The sequence below is a fragment of the Sphaerodactylus townsendi genome, linkage group LG06 (genome assembly GCF_021028975.2).
Source record: "Sphaerodactylus townsendi isolate TG3544 linkage group LG06, MPM_Stown_v2.3, whole genome shotgun sequence".
Lineage (NCBI taxonomy): Eukaryota > Metazoa > Chordata > Lepidosauria > Squamata > Sphaerodactylidae > Sphaerodactylus > Sphaerodactylus townsendi.
This window is the reverse complement of record NC_059430.1, coordinates 123,536,782-123,554,721: the sequence shown is the minus strand read 5'-3', so window position 1 is coordinate 123,554,721 and position 17,940 is coordinate 123,536,782. Positions and strand designations below refer to the sequence as shown.

Below are 17,940 nucleotides of genomic sequence, written 5' to 3'. Positions count from 1 at the left end.
AATGTTAGAGGGCAGACTCTGTGATACACCACAGAGTCTAAGAGAAACTGAAGTCCTAGAGCAGGGGTAGGGAACCTTTAACACTCAAAGAGCCATTTGGACCCGTTTTCCACGGGAAAAGAAAACACTTGGAGCCACAAATAATTTTTGACATTTAAAATAAAGATAACACTGTATATATTGGGTTTTTTTACCTTTTACTCCGCTCATTCTGAGAAGCGAATGGATGCGTCCGCCCTGCTGCCTGCAGGGCGGGCAAGGATGGGGCCAATGGCTCGGCCTCGCCGGCCGCCGGGAAAACACCCACCCCGCTCCAACGGGGCAGGCAAGAGGGGACGCCCGTGGCGCGGCACAGCCGGCTGCGGGCAGTTGGTGCGCCCGCCCTGCTGCCTGCAGGGCGGGCAAGGATGGGGCCAGCAGCTCAGCTCTTGGAGCCGCAGTGCAAGGGCAGAAGAGCCGCATGTGGCTCTCGAGCCCCAGGTTCCCTACCCCTGTCCTAGAGTAACACTGCATTCCTACTAAGCTTGCTGCCTTCCCCAAACTTTGCTTTCCCCAGCCACTGCCCCAAACCTTCAGGAATTTCCCAAACCAGAACTGGCTGGGAAACAGCTGAATGAACAAGATGGGATTTTAAAGACTGTCATCATGCCAAAGTTTGAAAAATCTTCTGTTCCAAAACACCAGAAAAATGAATATTCAGCCCTGCCTTTCATTAGGGGCAAAAATCTCTTGGGTGTAGCACACAGAGCTCTTTGGGTCTCACCTCCCGGCTCCATTCGTAGATCGGGTCCTTGGAGGCGTCTGCAGAACAGAGAAGTTCCAGGTTGGCGCCTTCAGCCATGGTGAGAGTCTCCCCCATGGTCCCACACCAAGTATTTGATTGAGACAGGAAGACGTTGTGGAGATCTGTGAGGAGGAAATCATTCATATCATTCTCAGATTTTCGATGCTGAGATTCTGTTGCTGTAACCCAGGGGTCGGGAACCTTTTCCCCTCAAAGAGCCATTTGGCTCACCCCCCCCCCCCCCCCCCCCCCCCCCCCCCCCCCCCCCCCCCCCCCCCCCGCTGACTTGCCCGCCGCCCCCCCCCTCCCCATCCCCTCCCCTCGCGCCTGCAGGGCAGGTGAGGATGGGGCCGGTGGCCCCGCAACCAGCAAAGTCGGCGGGAGGTAAAGCCCGCGGCGCGGTCTGGCCGGCCGCCGGCGAGGGATGCACCCGCCCTGCTGCCTGCAGGGTGGGCAAAGATGGGCCCGGCGGCTCGGCCTTGCCGGCCGCCGGGAAAGCGCCCGCCCTGCAACCAGCGGGGCGGGCAGGAGGTAAAGCCCACGGCACGGCCTGGCCGGCCGCGGGCGAGAGATGCGCCCGCCCTGCTTCCTGCAGGACGGGCAAAGATGGGTCCGGTGGCTCGGCCTGGCCGGCCGCTGGGAGAGCGCCCGCCCCGCAACCAGCGGAGCGGGCAGGAGGCAAATCCCACGGCGTGGCCTGGCCGGCCGCGGGCGAGAGATGCGCCCGCCCTGCTTCCTGCAGGGCGGGCGAAGATGGGCCCGGCGGCTCGGCCTGGCCAGCCGCCGGAAGAGCGCCCACCCCGCAAGCAGCGGGGCGGGCAGGAGGCAAATCCCGCGGCGCAGCCGAGGGATGCACCTGCCCTGCAGGCAGCAGGGATTTGCGAAGAGGGGGCCGGCGGCTCCGCTCATGGAGCCGCAGAACAGCAGCGGAAGAGCCGCATGCGGCTCGTGAGCCGCGGGTTCCCGACCCCTGCTGTAACCCAAAGTCAAGTCAACACTGCAAACGTATAGTGGTTTTATTTCAGCCTCACTGCTATGGCTTCCCTCCTGCTCTGCCAGCAATTAATTCTGGGAAGTGATGTTTGCTTAGGGAACTAAATGTACTGTTAGAAATCCGGAGACTTAAACTCAGAACTACAATTCCCATGATTCCCTGAAAAAAAACCTCTAGTCCAGTGGTGGCAAACCTTTGGCACTCCAGATGTTATGGACTACAATTCCAATTGCCCCTGCCAGCATGCCAATTGTCAGGGGCTGATGGGAATTGTAGTACATAACATCTGGAGTGCCAAAGGTTCGCCACCATGGCTCTAGTCAGTGTGGTATAGTGGTTAGAGTTCTGCACTAGGATCTGAGAGACACAAGTTCAAATCCTCACAGTCGTGAGGTTCACTGGGTAACGTTGGGCTAGTCATATTCTCTGAACCTAGCCTACCTCATACGATGAGGATAAAAATAAAGGATGAAGAGGTATGCTGCTCTGAATTCCTTGGAGGAAGGGCAGATAAAAAGTTAAAAAATAAATAAATCTGTAATACAGATAGGACAGTAGGGAGCAGCAGTGGCATAGTGGCTAAAAGCAGTGGCTAAGAGCGGGTGCACTCTGATCTGGAGGAACCAGGTTTGATTCCCAGCTCTGCCACTTGAGTTGTGGAGGCATATCTGGGGAATCCAGATTAGCCTGTGCACTCCCACAAACGCCAGCTGGGTGACCTTGGGCTAGTCACAGCTTCTCGGAGCTCTCTCAGCCCCACCTACCTCACAGGGTGTTTGTTGTGAGGGGGGGAAGGGCAAGGAGATTGTCAGCCCCTTTTAGTCCCCTGCAGGAAAGAAAGGGGGGATATAAATCCAAACTCCTCCTCCTCTTCTAATACTGCTCAAAAAAATTGTGGCACAGGCCAGGTTCTAGCTGGACACTTCACAGAACACATCCCTTCCTTCTTTGAAAGGCACTATGCTAAATTTATTGAGGCACAAGAGTACTGTCACAAATATAATGAACTTTTTTGAAAGTTTCAAAAATTTTGAGCAATACGGGATCATGCCCAGACAGTAGTGGACTCAGCCTCCATTAAGAGTGTCATGTCTTTTCAAGGCTGACACTTAAAATCTCCCGAGGAGGCCCTGAGGCTCCATTGTACAAGTGTAGGAATAGGCTGTAAGGGTTTACACCAGTGGTGGGATCCAAAAATTTTAGTTACAGGTTCCCATGGTGGTGGGATTCAAACAGCGACGTAGCGCCAATGGGGCTGGGCGGGGCACGACGGGGGCGGGCATTCCGGGGGCAGGGCAGTGGCAAGGACGCAGCCGCTGCGCCGGTCCTTGGGCGGGAAACGAATGCACGCAGGCGCAGGCTGCCACGCACGCCGGTGCACCTCCTGCTAGACTGCTTCAAGTTCTGCGCGCTACTGCTGAGAGGAGGGGCGTAACCAAGGCAAAAATCACGTGGCAAAATCACCAATTATCAATCCCCTCTCGGCACACACAAATAATTAGTAACTTACTCTCGGGAACCTGTGAGAACCTACTGGATCCCACCTCTGGTCTACAGGATAGGGAAAGCACCCTGCCAATATAAGAGGGGCTAGTTCATGTTGGGGCAGGGCAATGGGGAAGGCCTACTCATCATGAATTTATGTGGTTAAAGATGAATGGTGGGGGGGGGGGGAATTGTGATGAAAGCCGATAGTAATTGGAAAAGTGTGGTCTTGCTTTCACCCCAGACCAGGGTAGTTTGTGCCACCTTTATTGGTCCTTTAGCACACTGCTTTGTTACCCTAATCCAGTGATGGTGAACCTTTTTGAGACCGAGTGCCCAAACTGTAATCCAAAACCCACTTATTTATTGCAAAGTGCCAACACGGCAATTTAACCTGAATACTGAGGTTTTAGTTTAGAAAAAATGGTTGGCTCAGAGGCGTGCGTTACTCAGGAGTAAGCTTGGTGGTAGTCGGTGGCTTTGCTTTGAAGCAACCGTGCATCTCTAGGTTGAATCATGACCCTAGGAGGGTTTACTCAGAAGCAAGCCCCATTGCCAGCAACCGAGCTTACTCCCAGGTAAAGGATTGTGCTTTTGTTCTTTGCATGAAAATCAGTGGGGTTTAACAGTGCTTAACAGGATTACCTACACTGCTTCCCCAAAACTAGGTCTTAGGTTTAATGCTAATAATCAATCCCAGCGGCCCAGGCCAGCCTAGATGTGGGGGGGGGGGGGGGCACTCTGTTTGCGCGTGCCCACAGAGAGGGCTCTGAGTGCCACCTCTGGCACCCGTGCCATAGGTTCGCCACCACTGCCCTAATCAGATGTTGCCATGACGCCCCCTGAAACCTTTCTGCTGTCCTCCAGCATGGTGATTAAGAGAGGTGGGCTCTAATCTGGAGAACTGGGTCTGATTCCCCATTCCTCCACATGAGCATCGGACTCTAATCAGGTGAACTGGACTTGTTCCCCCATTTCCTCCGCATGAAGCCTGCTGGGTGACCTTGGGCCAGTCACAGTTCTCTCTGAACTCTCCCAGTCTCACCTACCTCACAAGATATCTGTTGTGAGGAAAGGGAGGCAAGGAGCCTGTAAGCCACTTTGAGACGCCTTAAAGGTAGAGCAAAGTGGGGTATAAATCCAAACTTTTCTTCTTCAAGTGCTTCTGAAAGAAGGAAGGGACTGGTAGGCATCTGACTGACAATTGCAATTGGTTGCACTGTGTTTTTTTTTAATGTTGCTTTGGCAGCAGATGCCACCACAGCACAAGAATCTTCATTGTGCGACTGAAGGTTAGCTGCTATTTTGTGGCTGCGGCCATCACATGGCAGCATTATTATTATATTTATAGATTGATCTCTCCTGTCAAGACTGGCTCAGGGCGGTTCATGTCATATAATAAAACAACTACGCATGTACAAATATATAGAAGAAGAAGAGTTTGGATTTATATCCCCCCTTTCTCTCCTGTAGGAGACTCAAAGGGGCTTACAATCTCCTTGCCCTTCCCCCCTCACAACAAACACCCTGCGAGGTAGGTGGGGCTGAGAGAGCTCCGAAAAGCTGTGACTAGCCCAAGGTCACCCAGCAGCCACTGCTGCTCTATAATAAAACAACCGCGCATATTACAAATAACAAATCAAATCTAACCTTATGGTGCCCTCCCCTTATAATAATCCAGGGACAGGGGCATACCTAGGCAAACTGGAGCCCGTGGACAAAACCTGAGTTTGACGCCCCCCCCCACAGCGTATGGGCGGCCACCCTCCCCCACCATGACCAAACAATGATTTTTTGCACCAGCTCACAAAACACCTCCCACTCCCAGCAAAACATACATGGCTCTCTCCCCACCAACTCTTTTCCTAATTTCCTAATCACAACAACCCTACGAGGTAGGTTGTTAGCCTGAGAAACAACTCCAAGCCAGTGCAAGTGGGTATTAAGCATGTACATCTCTCACAAATCACCCCCAGCAAAACATTTACCAAACAAATGTCAGCATCATCTCTCACAAAACACTCTCTTAGTGGGATCCACCCCAAACAAAGAACACTTTCTTTCAATGGTGTTTAAACTAGGGAGCTCAGATTTTTCTTTTAAATCCACCTTAAATGGAGAATCTGGGGTCCCCGGTTAAAACAAAATTGAAAGTGATGCTGTTTGGGGGTGGATTCTCCCCCACCCTGAAACAGCATCACTTTTGAGGGAGATTCAGATGAAACAAATACCATATTCAGCTGGAATCTGGGCAAATATGGGCACATTCGGACAAAAATTGTCCAATTATGTCTTGCCCAAATATGAACAAATGCAAGGTATTTCGGCTTTTTGGGGGGTATTTTTGGTGGGGTTTTTTGCCTGCAGGGAGTGCATTTTTAAAGCTAGTGGCACCATGATTTCAGGGCATTTGGTTTCCCTGAACCTAACTTCACCAAAAATGGGTGGCATCATAACAATAGTTACCAGATGATACCCTGAAATTTTGGTGTCACTAGCTTTAAAAATACACCCCTTACAGGCACCCCAAGAAATTTGCCCAAGATTCTTTGTTTTGCAGTGACTTTACTCCATTGTAGCCAATGGGGAATTTCTGAGTGTGTACGCAGGCTGCATATTTTTGAAGATAAAGGTACCAGACTTTCAAGGTGGCTCAGGAGGCCCTCCTGGTAACAGCATCCAGGTTTGGAGACCTTTGCTTCTGGGGGTTCAATTTTATGGGCCCCCAAAAGTCTTATTTTGTTTCCACGCTCCTGCACATGAAAGCCTGCAGGCTCAGTTCTCTCAGAACTCTCTCAACTCGCCCCCCACCCCCACTCCTGAAGCAAAGCTCACCAAGCTTGGATGCTATTACAAGGAGGCCTCTTGGAGCCACCTTGAAAGTCTGGCACCTCTATCTTCAAAAATGTGCAGCCATTGCTTACACACTCAGAAATCCCCCAGAATCTGCCAGGCTCTTCAGCATGTTCTGTGGTGGGAAAAATTTCAGGGTATCATTTGGTAACTATTCTTATGATGCCACCCAAGTTTGGTGAAGTTAGATTCAGGGGGACCAAAGTTATGGTCTCTCAAATGGGTAGCCCCCATCTCCTGTTAGCTCCCATTGAAAACAATGGGGATGGGGGCACCCCCTTTGGGTGTCCATAACTTTGCTTCCCCTGAACCAAACATCGCCAAACTTGGGTGGTATCATCAGGACAGTCTCTGGATGGTACCCTAAAATTTTGGTGCCGCCAACCTTAAAAATGCACCCCCTGCAGGCCAAAATGTAAAAAACACTAAAAAATTTTTTAAAACACACAAACGACCCTGAAATGTTGGCGCCCCCCCACGTGACCAAATGGGGGCACCTGGGGACATAGGGTACCCCCTGTCCCTAGGCAGGTACGCCACTGCCCAGGGAGCTAGCTGAAAATCTATAATACAAAAAGGAAAAGCGAACAAAAAGAGAAAAACAGGAAAAGGAGGAGAAGGGAGACCAGCCAAAATGAACACCCTTGCTGCCCTCAGTCATAGCCCATAGGCCTATGGCACAGGTGTCAAACTCGCGGCCCTTCAGATGTTATGGACTACAGTTCCCATCACCCACTGCCAGCATGATGCCGACAGTGGATGATGGGAACTGTAGTCCATAACATCTGGAGGGCCGCAAGTTTGACACCTATGGCCTATGGTATCAGAATTCCAAAGGTGCCTGTTGCTCAAAAAGGTTAGATTACTGCCATATTGAATTCTTACCCACTTGCCCCATTATTGATCACTGGGATAGGTTTTGTCTCTACTGAGGCCCACAGGTAAGACTGGGGCTGCCGCAAATCCCTGGCCTCAATCTGTTTTTGACCACTTCTCAATGGCTGGCATGAAGAAAACTCTCACATACATTCCACCTGCAGGTCCTGAGCCTCGGAGACGGAAGCATTGCCAGTGGCGTTGTTGCTGGCACAGCGGTAGGGCCCGGTGTGCCAAGCCTGCAGGTTGGCGATGTTCAGGAGGAGGCGCCCGTCTTCGTGGCTCACGGTGACGTCGTAAAACCAGCAGCGCAGCTGGCTCTCGGAGTCCAGAGTGATCCATGCGTGTAGCCACTGAAGAGAGAGAGGAATAGGAGCTCACTTTTTTGTGTGAAGGAGAGGGCACCCTGTAACTAGGGCTGCCAGACCTGGGTTGGGAAATCCCTGGGAATAGGGGAGTTTGGGCGATGGGAGATTCCTGGGGATGATGGAAGTTGGCAACCCTACATTCCCACAGACTCTGCCCTCCAAAGCAGCCATTTCCTCCAGAGGAATAGATCCCTATCATCTGGTGTTCAGCTGGAATTCCAGAAGAACTCAAGGTCCCACCTGGAAGTTGGCAACCTGTGGCCTCGCCATATCAACTGAAGACAATATCGGAACCCCAGATCTCAGCAGAGTTGGCACAGGCAGAGCGTCACAGACTCGAGCATGCTTCAGGGCTGTTCTGCCGCTGTTAATAGGCGTTTGCGTGAAGCCCTAACAATTACCAGTAGCCAGAACTGTCTCGCGGGGGTCTTTCCTTTACGACTCCAGAAGAGGTTCAAATAGCAATTAAGTGGCCTGAAATAACTTCGGCATAGGCGTTGGCACTCGAGGAGGAAGTGGGGTGCGCTACAATAAGGACCCTTTAATTGGCACAGGTGTTCCGCAGCAGATTTCTGCACTGCGCCAGCCTTAATGTCTCAGCGCCACGATATCCCAGGGCACACACGCCTGCTTGTTACTGCCCTTCAAAAGCTCTGGTTCTCCATCCTGCCGCACAATGCTCCCATGTGGCCACTGGGAGGCGCTGATTGTCATAGCCCGGACCGTTTCTCATAACCCCTTGCTCTCTTTATGGCCTTCATCATGAAGAGTCCTGAGATAACTCGCTCTCTTCTTGCAGTGGCTCCCAGCCCTTTTTCACTCATGCGCCCCTTGGCAATCCTAAAACTGCATTAGCAAACAAACCCAGTATGTAATTTTTTTTCACGTACCCCCCAAGTGCTCTGGCGTGTAACCCAGGTTGGGAACCACTGACTTAGTCCCTGCTTGGGTGGAGCGCAACTGAACTCACTAAAGTCTAAGGCAGACCTGAAGAAGAAGAAGAGACTCAAAGGGGCTTACAAACTCCTTTCCCTTCCCCCCCCCACAACAAACACCCTGTGAGGTAGGTGGGGCTGAGAGAGCTCCGAGAAGCTGTGACTAGCCCAAGGTCACCCAGCTGGCATGTGTGGGAGTGCACAGGCTAATCTGAATTCCCCAGGTAAGCCTCCACAGGCGGCAGAGCTGGGAATCAAACCTGGTTCCTCCAGATTAGATACACGAGCTCTTAACCTCCTACGCCACTGCTGCTCCATTATCCTGGGCATTATATGGCCCGCGGGCTACATCCGGCCCACCAGATGACCCTGACTGGCCCCCCTGCCGTGCTGGGGAGCGAGGCGTCTTTGAAAGCCCTGCAGAAGCCAGTTGCCTTGGCTGCCGGCTTCTGCGAGGCTTTCAAAAGCGCCTCGCCCCCCTGCCTTTTGGCTCGGCCCTCCACAATATTTTCTGTTTCTTATGCGGCCCCATGGAAAAAATAATTGCCCACCCCTGGTCTAAGGAACTTTTCTTTAAGTCAGCAAATCCCAACAGGGTGCCCTCTGATGTATTTCCCATCACTTCTGTGTTTCAAGAGGTCTTAGGGATAAAATTCAAAAGGTCTTGGAAGTGAATCGAGAAACTTCAGGCTGTGTCCTATAAGAGCTGCTGGCTCTGTCCTGTAAGTGGGTGGACTAGCAAAGTTCTACAGTTGCCATCTCTGGGTTGTGAAATTCCTGGAGATTTGTGGGGGGGGGGGAACCTGGGAAGGGGAAGGACCTCCTTGGGATATGGTGCCAGAACATCCACCCTCCAAAGAAGTCATTTTTCTCCAGGCAAACAGATCTCAGTTATCTGCAGATTAAATTCTGGGAGGTATCTGCAGGCCCCATAAAGGTGTTTTATGGGACAATTCTATTCAAGTGCCTTTTCTGCACAACTTTATCATAATTAGGAGCCCACAGGTTGGGCTGCCCCATTTTTTTTGGTATTTTTTACCTATTTGGAGGTTTATTTGTTTATCTGTATACTTATTTCCCGCCCATCGCCAAAGTCCCTGGGCGGGGTACAAGCATAAAACACCATACTACAATCTTAAAACCATCATAAAATCCACTTAAAAACCGTCCCCACCTGAACCCACCTAAAAATACATAAACATCCATCCTCCATAATCCCCCGCCCAACACATGTCAAAAATTAGGCAACCCTACAAACTATCAGGTGTGTGTTCAGTTTAGTTACAGACACATTCTTCTTTAAGGTACTTGGAAATATTTTTCTGTGGCCATGCAGGGAATATAGAAAGTGGAATCAAATGGCATCTCTTTCTCCAAAGCCAAGTCCTGATTTCACCTTCCTTCTCCCGTATAGCGGGTGTTTAGAAGAGTACTGGAGACATTTTCAAAAAGAGCTCGTGTATCTAATCTGGAGGAACCGGGTTTGATTCCCAGCTCTGCCACCTGAGCTGTGGAGGCTTATCTGGGGAATTCAGATTAGCCTGTACACTCCCACACACGCCAGCTGGGTGACCTTGGGCTAGTCACAGCTTCTCGGAGCTCTCTCAGCCCCACCTACCTCACAGGATGTTTGTTGTGAGGGGGGAAGGGCAAGGAGATTGTAAGCCCCTTTGAGTCTCCTGCAGGAGAGAAAGGGGGGATATAAATCCAAACTCTTCTTCTTCTTCTTCTTCTTTGAACAGCACTGGAAAGCCAGTGTGGTGTAAGTGGTTAAGAGTGTCAGATTAGTACCAGGAAGACCCAGGTTTGAATCCCCACTTGTACCATGGAAGCTGGGTCAAGTCATCTTCTCTCAATTTAATTTACCTCACAGAATTGCTGCGAGGTTAAAATGAAGGGTGGGGAGAATGATGTAAGTTGCTTTAAGTCCCCACGGGGGAGAAAGGCGGGGTATAAATTAAGTAAATGCAAATAAGAACAGTGTTTTGTGGAGCCTACTATGACTCAGAAAAAGGTGTTAGTAATGTCAGCTGAGGTGCAGCTCCAACTTTTCAGAGCGGCTGTTTTCTTCAGGTGATCTGACCTCTGATCCTCTGAAGATGCCAGCCACAGATGCAGGCGAAACGTCAGGAGAGAATGCTGCTAGAACACGGCCATACAGCCCGGAAACCACACAGCACCCAAGTGATTCTGGCAGTGAAAGCCTTCGACAATAGATCTGACCTCTGTCACCTGGAGATCAGTTGTAATCCCGGAAGATCTCCAGTTACCTGGGACCCCTGTTCATCAGCTATTTCCGTCCTTGCTAGCAAGACCTTCCTTCCTCAATTCAAAAAGCCCTGACTTAGCTTTCCAGAGCCACCTCACTTCCTCAAAAGAGCTGATGTGTGCGACAGATCTGCTTAACTGTCATGGCTCCCAACCTGGGGGCTCTGGGAACTGTAGTCCAGTGAGCAACGCAGGATCTATAGCAAAGGCTTCTCAGCAGCCTCTCAAAAATGTAGTTTCCTGAGTTATGTACGGAAAGCCACTGAGGCTGTTAACTTCCAGAAGAGCTCCTGGAATTACAACCGAACGTTGATGATGGAGATCCGTTCTCCTGGCGGAAAGGGCTATTTTGGAGGGCTGATTCCATGGCATTATACCCGGTTGAATCCCTCCCCTTCCCAAACCCCACTTCCCCCCTTTCCAATATATACAGGAATTTCCCAACCCAGGATTTGGCAGCCCCAATTAGCTACTACAGCTGAGCTTGTTTCAAACCAATTTCCACCTTCCTTTGCTGTCATACAACTATCCTCCATCTCTGATGTCTCCTTGCTATACTTGTTCTCCTATACCAGTGGTGGCGAACCTTTGGCACTCCAGATGTTGTGGACTACAATTCCCATCAGGCCATGCCAGCATGGCCAATTGGCCATGCTGGCAGGGGCTGATGGGAATTGTAGTCCACAACATCTGGAGTGCCAAAGGTTCGCCACCACAGTCCTATACTATATATCTGACGTCTGAGGGGGGATATGATTGAAGTCTATAAAATTATGCATGGGGTTGAAAATGTTGACAGAGAGAAATTTTTCTCTCTTTCTCACAATACTAGAACCAGGGGGCATACATTGAAAATGCTGGAGGGAAGAATTAGGACTAAGAAAAGAAAACACTTCTTCACACAACGTGTGATTGGTGTTTGGAATATGCTGCCTCAGGAGGTGGTTATGGCCACTAACCTGGATAGCTTTAAAAAAGGCTTGGACAGATTTAGGGAGGAGAAGTCGATCTATGGCTACCAATCTTGATCCTCCTTGATCTCAGATTGCAAATGCCTTAGCAGTCCAGGTGCTCAGGAGCAGCAGCAGCAGAAGGCCATTGCTTTCACCTCCTGCATGTGAGCTCCCAAAGGCACCTGGTGGGCCACTGCGAGTAGCAGAGTGCTGGACTAGATGGACTCTGGTCTGATCCAGCAGGCTAGTTCTTATGTTCTTATCTGTATCTATAGCATAGATATAGTACAGTATATACCAGTTCAACTGTCATGGCTTTGCCCAAAGAATTCAGGGAACTGAGGAGGCCCTGGAAATTCTCCGTAGTGATTTATATCCCGCTGAATTCTCTTGCATCATTATAGTTCCCAGAATCCTTTGGGAACCACTGTAAAAGTCTGAGGGTACTCAGGGGTTTATGTCTTGCCTGACCAGTTCTGTGTTGCCACTAAATAAACAGGGGCAACACAACAACTATCGACAGCAAGCAGCTCTCCTCAATACTAGTTATTTAAGCTCTCTAGGTTTGCCTACTCCAAACTGGTAGAATCCTGGGCTCATTCCGCACATGCAGAATAATGCACTTTCAAACTGCTTTCAGTGCTCTTTGAAGCTGTGCAGAATAGCAAAATCCACTTGCAAACAGTTGTGAAAGTGGTTTGAAAACGCATTATTTTGCATGTGCGGAAGGGGCCCTGGAGATTTAGGAGTACAGCCTGGGGTATAATCCCATCAAGCAGCCATTTTCTCAAGGGGAATTATCTGGGAAATCTTCAGGCTACCCCTGGAGGCTGGCCACCCTAGTTTAGCTCTCCGAAAGTTAATCGCTGTAGCCAACAGGGCCAGCTTTGCCTTGCGAGGTAGCGGAAAGTCCTTTTGTGACTGACCTTGCTGTATTTCTGGAAGAAGAATTCGCTCAAATCCTCGCCTTCTTCATCTGTCAGGCACTCCATAGTCACGTTGCTGTCCTCGAGAAAAGGACCATCCTGGGCACTGAGGCGGATGATAGGTACCCCTGAAATTGTAAAAAGGTGTGAGTCAGTGAGAGATTAATTCTGCCATTCTCCAACCTCCCATCCCTGGACTGACTCAGCCCCAGTACCCCCGACAGATTTATGGAGAAGTCGATCTATGGCTACCGATCTTGATCCTCCTTGATCTCAGATTGCAAATGCCTTAGCATACCAGGTGCTCGGGAGCAGCAGCTGCAGAAGGCCATTGCTTTCACCTCCTGCACGTGAGCTCCCAAAGGCACCTGGTGGGCCACCGCGAGTAGCAGAGTGCTGGACTAGATCGACTCTGGTCTGATCCAGCAGGCTCTTTCTGATGTTCTTATTTGAGCCTACATTTATTTCCATTTGCTTCTACCCAAATTGCTTTCCCTTTCTTGTGAGTTTTTCATATTGCCTAACTGCAAACCTTTTGAGGTGGGGAGTTCCTTAGCTTTTTGCATTTGCTTTGTTTCCTTTCCTCCCTGCTTAATTTAATAACCACGGGGGTTTATGTTTTGAAACAGAGTGTCTTTGTGCATGTGCAGAGGGCTTGAAGTACCCACAACTATCCCCCTGGTGCTGACAAGGGGTCAGGAGGAAGAAGTACTAAGGCAGGCTTGAGGCCTACAATCCTTTTTTAGAAATAAGAAGTCTAAATCATTTAGCCAGTTAGTAAGTTTATCCACAGAAAACACTTTGATGGACTATAATCGTGACATAATTTTGAGAGACAGTGTGGTGTAATCGTTATAATGTCTAGGATATGGGAGACTCAGGTTTGAATCTCTGCTGTGCCGTGAAAGCTTGCTGGGTGACCTTGGGCCACACTCTCAGCCCTACCAACCGTAGGGTATAAAATGGAGGTGTGGAGAATGAAATAAGTCTCTTTGTTCCTGGCTTGAGAGAAAGGCAGGGTATTGCCAGGCCTGCCTTTAGAAGGGGGAGGTGTGTGGAGTTGCTTTTGCAGGTATTTGGCTATCTAATGGTCTGACCTTGAGTGTCTACTGCTGGGATGGGCCTCAAGTTTTTCATATTGGAGGGGGGATATGATTGAAGTCTATAAAATTATGCATGGGGTAGAAAATGTTGACAGAGAGAAATTTTTTTCTCTTTCTCACAATACTAGAACCAGGGGGCATCCATTGAAAATGCTGGGGGGAAGAGTTAGGACTAATAAAAGGAAACACTTCTTCACGCAACGTGTGATTGGTGTTTGGAATATGCTGCCACAGGAGGTGGTGATGGCCGCTAACCTGGATAGCTTTAAAAAAGGCTTGGACAGATTTATTGAGTAGTCGATCTATGGCTACCAATCTTGATCCTCCTTGATGTCAGACTGCAAATGCCTTAGCAGACCAGGTGCTCGGGAGCAGCAGCAGAAGCAGAAGGCCATTGCTTTCACATCCTGCAAGTGAGCTCCCAAAGGCACCTGGTGGGCCACTGTGAGTAGCAGAGTGCTGGACTAGATGCACTCTGGTCTGATCCAGCAGGCTAGTTCTTATGTTCTTAAGTCTGGGTTTCTCTTTGCTGTACTGTTCTGGGGGGGGGGGGGGGTAGTGTGGGTCATATTATCAATTGCTTGGCGCTTTTTTGCCAGAATCGTCTTCTTCCTTGTTCTCTGCCAATAAAATCCTTAAACCAATCAAGTGTTGATTGGGTTCTGATCCAGGAGATTGACAGGTATAAATCAAGTAAATAAATAAAAATAAATAAAATTTGAACACAGCCTTCTAAAGCCACCATTTTACAAAAAGCATTCTCCTGAGGTGTGAAAACACGGCAGGACACGGCTGCAATACACAGTCTAGAACCAGAGTTTTTCTTCAGCGCGGTTGTTTTCCCCATTATGCAAATGCATAAAGATTGAATTGGGTCACTCAACGGGTAATTAATCAACCAACATTAACACAATTAACTGACTTGGATCCCTTTAATTGAGTGACAATCCCGGCAATTATAAAGCCTGCCATTTGTGTAACACTTTGTATACAAGAGCTGGTCCGGGAAGGAAGTTCTGCATTGGGTAATGCGCACACGTTATTTTGCCCTGTTGCTTCCTGTGCCAAAGCAACAATGCGGGACATGTTATGTTTTGACAATGATAACCCCCCCCCCTTTTTCAGGCTGATCTGCCCCAACTAGAGCTGGGAAATTACTTGAGATTTTTGGCGAAGTGTGTTTAGAAATTTTTGGGGGTGGGGGGAGTTGGTAACCTGGGCAGGGCAGGAACTTTAGTGGGCTATGAAGCCCACCTGAAGAAGCAGCCATTTTCTCTAGGGAAAATGATCTCTGCCACCTGGGAACTAAGAGGGAGTATTAATGGAAACTAATTTTACTGGGCACTGGGACTTAAATTACGTATCTATCATCGCCGTAGATATTGATATGGATTTTAGCAGTTTATTGTAGAAATCTACGGCTTTCTTTTTGTAGGGTTGTTTAGAGATAGTTTTGTTGACTTCTGCGTTGAGATGTTATTGGGACGTCGCTAGTCGCCCTGAGCCGGACCTGCGCAGGGAAAGGGCAGGATAATAATTCGAACCAAACGATACATCTGGAGACTTGCCACCCTAGTAGCCCTCAAAGCTTCCAACCTAACTAGTCACATCCCCATGGAACTAGTCTCATCACTTCACTAGTCTCATTTCCAGGGAAGCAGACCTAAGTTTTGCTCTGGCTGGGCCAGAAAGGGGGGGGGGGGGTTCCTACTTTTTGGAAACTGACTAGCCCGTTTGGTAATGGACTAGCTCACAAAACTATGAAGTAATGGGGGGAGGGAGAAAAGGGGGGGAAAGTATTGTTTGAAATTAATATAAACTGTAAAATTCAAATGATAACAATAAAAAAATTATTTTAAAAAAATACATTTTCATAAATAAAATAAAGTGAAGGAACTTGAGAAAAAACAAGGTAATATGGACTAGCTCGTTTGGAAGTTGGCTAGCTGGGGGGGTAATTGACTAGCTTGGATGCCTAACCAAAGTGGAAAGGCGACCTGCGTGCGCTCTTGCAAAGATGTGGGGGGGAAATGTGGGGGGAGAGGGGGCGTCGAGGCCGGAGGGGGCTGGAAAGAGAGGCGATCCCCCGTCCGGAAAGCCGGGAGCGGCGCGACTTACCGGCTAGGGCGGTGCGGAGGGTCACAGCCAGGGCTGCGGCGAGCAGCCAACCTGCCCGTGGGAACTGCGCCATCGCCGCTCTGTTGTGCGTCCTGCGAAAGTTTCTTGTTCTTCTTCCTGCTTACTCTTCAAGGGCAGCGCGGGGCAGGAAGCCAGCAAAGAGAAGGAGAGAGAGAGAAAAAAAAAGAACCGAAAACAAAACAGAAAGCCACCGTCGGCACTCGCAGATCGCCCCCGACCAGCAGCCAGCAGACCGTGCAACCCCCCCTTTGCAAAAAGAGAGAGTGTCTGCGCGCGCCCCGGACCCTGCGCCGCCTTCTGCGCCCGAGGCCACCCCCCCTTCCCTCCCCCCTCGCCAACAGCTGGCTGCTCCCAGCTGCAGAGGAGTCGCCAGCAGCACCCAAAAAGGGGTGGGGAGGGAAGTTAATAGCAAACTAAACCGGAGAGGCGAGTTGGAGAGCTCAGCCGGGCTCTTTGCGCCTCTAGCAAAACAGGCGGGGAGAGGCGGGTAGGGGGGGCTGGGGTTGCAGAGTTCAGGCACAAAAGAAGAGGGATCGCTGGGGGGGAAGGGGCTGAAAGGAATCCCCCACCCCTTGGGCAGGGACGTTATCTGGCCTTCACTACTTTAGTGCTCGGGGCTGAGCTGTTGAAGAAGAGTTGAATTTGCATCCCCCTTTCCTCTCCTGTAAGGAGACTCAAAGGGGCTTACAATCTCCTTGCCCTTCCCCCCTCACAACAAACACCCTGTGAGGTGGGTGGGGCCGAGAGAGCTCCGAAGAACTGGGACTAGCCCAAGGTCACCCAGCTGGATTGTGTTGGAGTGCACAAGCGGATCTAGTTCACCAGATAAGTTTCCACAGTTTAAGTGGCAGAGCGGGGAATCAAACCCGGTTCCTCCAGATTAGAGTGCACCTGCTCTTAACCACTACGCCGCTGCTGCTCCTTTTTGGTAGCACATAGATCTGTCCTGATGTGAAAACGGCTATCCTGAGAATATCCGCACGTGCGGGCGTGTGAGTCTGATCAGGGCCTCCTTTTGAGAGGGCAAGGAGTGTTGAAGCACAATGGAAAGTAATTGGAGTTGGCATGGGTTTTCTCTCCCTGACATACAGCCCACCCCCCTCCCCTTTCTACAAGCTTTCTACAACTGTACAACCTTCCCGGTGGAGCCAAAGAACATGGCGGGCCTGGCGCCAGCATCAGAAATAAGGAGGAAAGATGCCAATCCGACACAATCCCCAGTAGGAGCGTGGGTTGCGTTTTGCATGGAAGGGGGCCAGAGCGATGGGAGTTCGGGTAGGCTTCTATACAACGTTTGTTCATTTCAATAGATAGAGGTGGGACTCGCCACGATCCTAGCTGAGCAAAATGAGATTTTGAAGTGTCCTATCCTGGGTAGCCCAGGCTAGCCCAATCGTCTCAGATCTCAGAAGTTATAATCCAATCCAATCCAAAAACCTTTATTAGGCATAAACCAGAAGTACCATACATTCCAAATACAAAAACAGGATCATTGTTATATATCATGTAGAACACGGATTAAAAATGTAGCAACTGCTTCAGAAATTTCTACATTAGGGCTGTTCAACAGCTTAGACATTTTTAGTTTGTCTGAGAGAAACATAAATTCTAGAGGTAGCAAAGCTCCCAGATCGGTTCTAATATCGTTATACCTCGAACAGTAAAGCAGGATATGAGGGATTGAGTCTATAGCATTGGGACAGTACTGACAGCAACGCTCACTTTGTGGGATGTTAAGGACAGAAGTTATAAACCTAGTTAGTATAAACCTAGTTAGTATTTAGATGAGAGACCCCCAAGGAAATCTTGAGACCAAATTGTAGCGGAAATAGCTTAATGGAAGATTCCTCTAACATTGGTAGATTTTTTAAAAAAAAACCCAAGGAAATATAAATGTTTTCTATGTATTATTGTTTATTGATGCTCTGTTGTACACCGCCCAGAGCCCTCCGGGGTAGGCGGTTATAAAAATCGAATACATAAACAAACAAACAAATAAATAAGGTCGCTACGCAGAGGCAAAGGCAAATGACCTCTGAATGCTTCTTGTGTTGAAAACATACATAGTTGCTGTAAGTCAGCTGTGGTTTGGCTGCCAAAAAAAAAGAGTAAGTTGGGCTAAAGTTTTGTTAAGTTTTGTTAAGAATAGATCTATGACTTAGTGGTAGAGCGTTTGCACACAGAAGGTCTGGGGTTCAATCCCCCACATGGATCTCTTTGAAGGTGTTGTGAAAGGCCTGTACTCCCCTCCACTGA

General features: G+C 49.5%; 1 protein-coding gene across 1 annotated transcript in view; it reads right to left on the bottom strand.

Annotated features, from left to right (window-relative positions):
- LOC125435256 (sialic acid-binding Ig-like lectin 16) overlaps positions 1–16,134 on the bottom strand; it is a 28,834-nt gene extending 12,700 nt beyond the window's left edge. The window contains exons 1-4 of the mRNA XM_048501437.1: positions 15,664–16,134; positions 12,443–12,570; positions 7,144–7,345; positions 764–906 (exon numbers count right to left, since the gene is read on the bottom strand). Coding sequence (XP_048357394.1) covers positions 764–906; positions 7,144–7,345; positions 12,443–12,570; positions 15,664–15,736 — 546 coding nt within the window. The 5' untranslated portion in view covers positions 15,737–16,134. The remainder of the gene's footprint in view (positions 1–763; positions 907–7,143; positions 7,346–12,442; positions 12,571–15,663) is intronic.
- Positions 16,135–17,940: the final 1,806 nt, after the last annotated feature.